General features: G+C 37.0%; 1 protein-coding gene across 1 annotated transcript; it reads left to right on the forward strand.

Annotated features, from left to right (window-relative positions):
* The first annotated feature begins 5,238 nt into the window (after nucleotides 1-5,238).
* Nucleotides 5,239-5,708, forward strand: LOC108368635 (uncharacterized). Its single transcript, XM_017623524.1, has 3 exons — nucleotides 5,239-5,284; nucleotides 5,367-5,572; nucleotides 5,646-5,708. Exons 1-3 carry the CDS (start codon nucleotides 5,239-5,241, stop codon nucleotides 5,706-5,708), a joined length of 315 nt encoding a protein of 104 aa, XP_017479013.1.
* The last annotated feature ends 569 nt before the right edge of the window (nucleotides 5,709-6,277 follow it).

Raw genomic sequence — 6,277 nt, forward strand, 5'->3', positions numbered from 1 at the left:
GGCAGAAGTGGTTGCCTTTACAGAGCAAGTAAACATACGTAACAGGGGTGGTCTGAACCCGCTCTGAATTGTATCGGAATATTTTTAATCAGGCTCATCTGCCAAGCCGCAATGACTTGCGGAAAACTACATGAAAGACGATAGGGCGAAAAATAGTACGCTTTAAGTCCCTTATTGGATACATGACCCTCCTATCAGTGAACGCTGGACAAAAACATAGCCACGCGCAATTTCTATTTTCTTCTGGGGGAGAGAGTAGATCGGAGCTTATGCTTGCAAAGCTGGAGTCTCCTGGAATCACTTTAATACCAACCACTTCATAACCAACCTTGAATATATCTCGGAGATGGAAATTAGTTGTAACTTCGTGACTTCGATTAACCTGCGTCATTTCATCGATCAAGCAGCGTTTATCGTTCAAAATCAAAACGGACAAACTCTACAATGCCTGAGTGTTTCCCCAGATGGGGGCCGAATCTCGTCTATGCTAAGTTATAGCATATCAGGCCCGCAAGAAGGAAGCAGGGTATAGAAATAAGTCAGAAGTATAATAACAAATAACTACGAAATTCAAGAGATCTACATACATAGTCTACTTTTAGCAAGTTGCTGTATTGTGGCTGCCTTCATGAAAAATAAATATGGCTAACTCTATCGTAAATTATAACATTATTATAGTATGTATGTATGTAACGATCTCCCTGTCGTCATTCATAGCCATTTATGCAAAACATAAAAAAATACGAGTATGTGGGTTAAGACAAAATTTTACGCTTGCTTGAAACCAACACCTTTGAACTGGTACATGCTTAGGCTCTTTGAGGAAGTAACTAAAATAATTTACGTATCTATGTACATGTAGACGCGTGCGTTCCAGCTTGCACTAGCACTTGTGTTGGCCACTACCTAAATAATAGGCAATAATAATAATGCATTTTTATGGTATCACCAATTATCGGCTTAAAACGTTAAAGTCACAGGTAAATAAATAAAGTTATACTACACTTCTATGTACATATATGGAAAAAAGAAAGGCTTGGAAATATTCATAAAAATCTGCAGAAGTGCATGTATGCAGTGGAGAGTTAAAAAAGGTAGTATTATCAGGTTCGTAGCATGAAGAGCAAACAATAAATGTTGTTATGTGCCTAGTAAAGAATTAAAATGCAAATATTGGCATAACAGCAAATATTTAGAACGTTCTTTTTTATCTATGGGTTAACAGCCAAAGAGCGAGTAGTAAATAAAATCATAAAATAAACATAAAAATATATAAACAGGCATATGCATGCAAATGTATATACATTAGGGTGCCCATCGAAAAAAAAATCTTTTTTTTTTAATTTCAAGACCCTAAATATTATTGCCTGTTTATATAGATTTTTAAACATCATTTGGAGGTCGCGACTTGTCATTTTAGGCCAGAAAATATGGCTTTGTAGAATAATCAGTTTTTGCATAACTATGTTTTATTATATTTTAAAGATAGAATATGTTGTGAGAAGAGGATGTATAGGCCTTTAAAATTACGTATAATAATCTATTGTCACACTTGGATTGTTGGGAGTTGTTGACTGAAAACTATTCATTCAAAAACTGATAAATCTACAAAACCGTGCTTTCTGACCTAAAATGACAAGTCGCGACCTCTAAATACATTTTGAAAAATCTATAAAAATAGGCAATAATATCATAAAAAATAATGGAAATAAGGGGGCAGGGATTTGAAATTTCAAAAAAAAAAATTTACTTTGGCACCCTAGCAGTGGCCGAAAATCCGCTTTTTCAGAATTTTGATTGGTAATAGCAAAAATATGATTCATTATGCTTTAAAAAAAAAATATGTGTGAAATTTGGAATTTTTTGATCAATAACCTAGGCTCAAAATAAAAATTAATAAATAAATTAATTAATAAATTTTTTACTAAAATTGCAATAATCTTCGAAAGTATTACTCTTACATAATTTGTTATATGGCCCCTTTTTTTAGAAAATCGAAGTTTGCTAAAAAAAATTTTAGTACTTGAACTTTGGTAGACATGGGCCAAAAATGTTCACATTTAACACAGATTTATTTTAAAGCATGATGCACCATATTTTTGCTATTACCAATCAAGATTCTAAAAAAGCGGATTTTCGGCCAACGCTAATGTACATGTATGCTTGTATGTATGCAGACAGATATAAACATAAATCATGTTAACTGTACTAACTACTAATTCCAAGTCAAACAAAAAGCTTAAGCATAAACAATGGCTGTTTTATGCATTCCGGCATATACCTACATACATACATACAAAGGTTGGGTTGGTAGGCTGGTTGGCTGCAACAAGTGCAATGCAGCACCTGTAGCCGCAGCACAACAGTGAGTGAGTCAACGCTGCTGCTGCAGTGACAGGCCATAACAACAAGCGTTCGTACATATTTGCATGTGTGGATATGTGTTCTTGTATTTACATACATACATGTAGGCCAATGTAAGTTTGTGCTGGCTGGCAGAAGCTGTGCACTGCAGCTGTGTTACAGTTATGCTTTATTGCTTTTTGGTATTTAGTAGATGCCTTCTAATTGATAAGATAATGTAAACACGCGTCGTATAAAGTTGGCAACTAAAGATTTACTTTCCCATTTGTATGTAACCTATGTACATACATATGTATGTATGTAACTATGAAACTGCATAGAATGCATTAAGTGGTTATATGCTTAAGTGTTTACATAAATCTATTAGCCAATATTTGCTCGTTCATTGGTCTAACGGCAAAGTCTTTTTTATTGCTTCTGCGGTGGATTTAAAGCCTCTTTGTTTAATGAAAAAATTAGGTTAAGACAATCTTTTGGTGACTTTATTACACTATTGGATGTTTAAGAGTGATGCTTAAAGCTTAAACAACAATTTTAGATGCAATTTCAACTGCAATCAAACAGTTTAATTATAGAAATAATGAAGTGGTATTTACATTAAGATAATATCCCACAAATGAAAATGTTTAGTGTTTTTAATATTGGCTTCAATACATACATACATACACTTACATAATAGGGGTCGCGTATGGGGATACGAAAGGTTAAAATAATTTGAAATTACGAAGACGTTGCTGAAATTATGAAATACCCCGCGGCTTTCTTTGCTCAATTGGAGGCGTTCACCCGACGCCTTTTTGCTTAAAAAATACTTGTTACTTTACTTTGTATATTTAAGTAATACTTATTATTAATTTATTTTATAAAAGTAAAGCAAAAACCATATAAATTCATATTTCAAACTATAACAAATTCAAAATTATAAAAATTCAGCAAATTTGCATATAAATTGTAAACTTTTTAATCAGATTTTGCAGAATTTTTTTGAGTATACAGTTTTTTAGCCCATTCTAGTATGGGTTAGGTTAGGTTAGGCCACCGTATGCCCATGGTGTGCCATATTAGACACTCCTTGCGTCCCTCTTCTTATCTTAGAATTAAAACTAATTTCTAGCCCTCATGAAGCGCACAAAATCGTAGATACTAGCTGAATTCAGTTCAGCCAAACATTCAAAAGATAGTGTAGAAACGAGCGCCGACGAGCCCTCGCCAGTGCAGTGGCATACGTAATGAATGCTCTACGCTTTCAATTTCCTCCTCATCACGGCAGCTACGACAGTAGTCGTTTAACTTCATATCCATTCTACTAGCGTAGATTTTCATCAGGCAATGCCCGGTGAGAACTCCAATTACATGCCAGAGTAGTGGGCGCTTCAATCGGAGTAGCAGGCTAGATCTACGCATATTCAACCTAGGCCAAATCTGCTTTGCAGTCCTGCACTTGGGTTCTGCTCACCAGCCAAATTTTGCAGTAAGATAACGAAATGCCCGCATCTTCCTTGCCGGTTCATCCGCAACACAGTTGCCTGGTACATCTTTATGTAACGGGTAATTGGTAAAGTTAATTCATGGATCCATGGAACCATAGTTAAGCCCATAATGTTTTATGGAGTACTCGGCAGGTGTTAGAAAACTAGAGCACAACGGACCGTTCTCACTGGCATCCGTGGCACACTTAAGATCACTCCCACTCTGGATCTGTATGGCACAGTTTGGCTTCAGTAAGGGCTGCAGGCAGACCTAGGGGCTCCTCGTGCTTGAATTACTAAATATCGGGCACTCTATGTAATAGTTAAAAGGCTGCGCTTTAGCCCTAATAACATGGATCACTGCGTGGCTAGACTGAGACTAATTAGCTCTTTCTCCACCTGAATTCTTTCTCGGAATGAGTAGACGGAAAGCAGTAGTTGGGAGGAGGTACTGATGAGCTTCTACACGCATAGGCCCAATCTTGACAGATGGGAGGTCTTTGCTGCGAGCTCTCCCTATACCTCTAATAAAAGTTGTCAGATCACTGTGGGTAGTGTTTTCTAGTCAGTGGTAAGTAAGGAAGCAATCAATTGGCTGCTCCGTTACGCGACGTACAAAGAGGTAAACATCCACTGTAATAGCCAAGCGGCAATCAGCGAACATTGGGCGCGCTCATTGGTGAACGCGAAGCTAGTTATGCAAGGGTTGACCCCTGTTTCAGTTGCACATAACTTGTTTCCTAGTTTCGGATAAGTTGGCCAGGAAAAGCACGCTCGAGTCAGTTTCACCGAGAAAAGGGAAAGTGCGAATAAGTACCTTGCAATAAGGAAATTTTCTGAATGGAATACCGCCCTACATCGGCTGCCGGCTCGAAAAAGGCTATCTCAGAAAACGGTTCAAAAACGCCCTATCTCAGAATTTGGTTCAAAAATACCCCACTTCAACTGCCGCTATAAAAACAGCCATCTCAATATAAATTCAATATATCGGCAGCTAAGATAGGGCCTTTGGGAACTATTTGCTGAGATAGGGCGTTCTTCACCCAAATTCTGAAATAGTGCGTTTTTTCAACCGTTTGCTGAGATAGGGAGTTTTCGAACCAGCAGCCGAGATGGGGTGATCTTCCACTCGGCCGTCGATATTTGGTACTTTGCCTATGAAAATTCTATACAGAAATAAACAAAACTTTCGTCAATCATTGTTGCTTTGAGTTAAAAATTATAATTAATTACCTCAACGTCAATCAATAAAACAATTTTCGTGCAGAAAAGGTTGTTGGGCGCGTATTTTTGCAGAAATCGCACACCTATTCAAACAGAGTATATATTTAGCATTAAAAACAGCTTAAAGGACACAAGTCGTATAAAGAATTTAGCGAAATCTTGAAAATCGACTAAACACAAAATGTTCGCCAGGAAGTTATTAATGACCGGCAAAACGCTGCGTAACGGTGAGATTTATTGGATTTTTAAAGAGTTTTTCAAAAACTAGCTACTATGCAACTATTATTTCGCTGGTTTTAAATTTTGCAGCACGTTATCCAGCGCTCCATTTCACTGCGCTACGCAACGCCAGCAAGGCACCAAGCTCCCCATTTGCCGACGGTGGCCCACACTGCACCATGAATGATTTGCCAATACCAGAAGGCGATTGGCAGGAGGATTATACGCGCAAGAATATGAAGAATACGGCAATACTAATGCTTGGCATTGGTTCATTTATCACGTCTCTATATATGGTGAGTTGAGTACCGGGAAGAGCGGCAATTTAGTGTTTTTAGTCACTAATGATTGTGCAATAAATGCTTGCAGCACTTTACGGATGAGAATATACACTGGAACTACAAGGTGCCTGAATATGATAAATGCAGTTGAAGTGTGAAAATAACAAAAAAAAAAAAAAAAAATGCATACGTAAACAAAAATTAAATTGAATTAAAAAGTTAACCAAGGGTTAACAAATTCTAAACTGCTCTTTAACTTTAAAGGAAATTACTATATTTCTTGCTGTTACCATAGCACTTAAAAAGTGCATAGACAAATTCACTAGTATTTCGGCGCGTTTAGCGTAAATTATTTAGCGCAATTAACACGCCTTTGCTATTCTTCGATCAGCACTCGGTGAATGCCTAATACGGCGCACTTTCAACGAAAATTAGAGTTTAATGAGGTGTAAAAATTTTAGAGGAAAACCACAACTAATTAAATTTGCGAGCACTTTCCACGACGAGCCATTGAGGAAATGCAAAAAATCTATTTCATTCGCTGACTACAAAAGAAAATCCAGTAATTTATAAAATAGTAGGAAAAGCGTTTGCCGCAAACCACTTGTTGCAGCGTACCATGAAAAAAAATACAAAAAAATAGCAGAAAATCAAGTCACGTTTTACTCCACTTTTCGACACTGGGTACTACTGCTCATTAACTCATAACTTTTCTCACTC

Source organism: Rhagoletis zephyria, unplaced genomic scaffold (genome assembly GCF_001687245.7).
Source record: "Rhagoletis zephyria isolate East Lansing unplaced genomic scaffold, Rhagoletis_zephyria_1.1 Rzeph_scaffold_03230, whole genome shotgun sequence".
In the NCBI taxonomy this organism is placed as follows: domain Eukaryota; kingdom Metazoa; phylum Arthropoda; class Insecta; order Diptera; family Tephritidae; genus Rhagoletis; species Rhagoletis zephyria.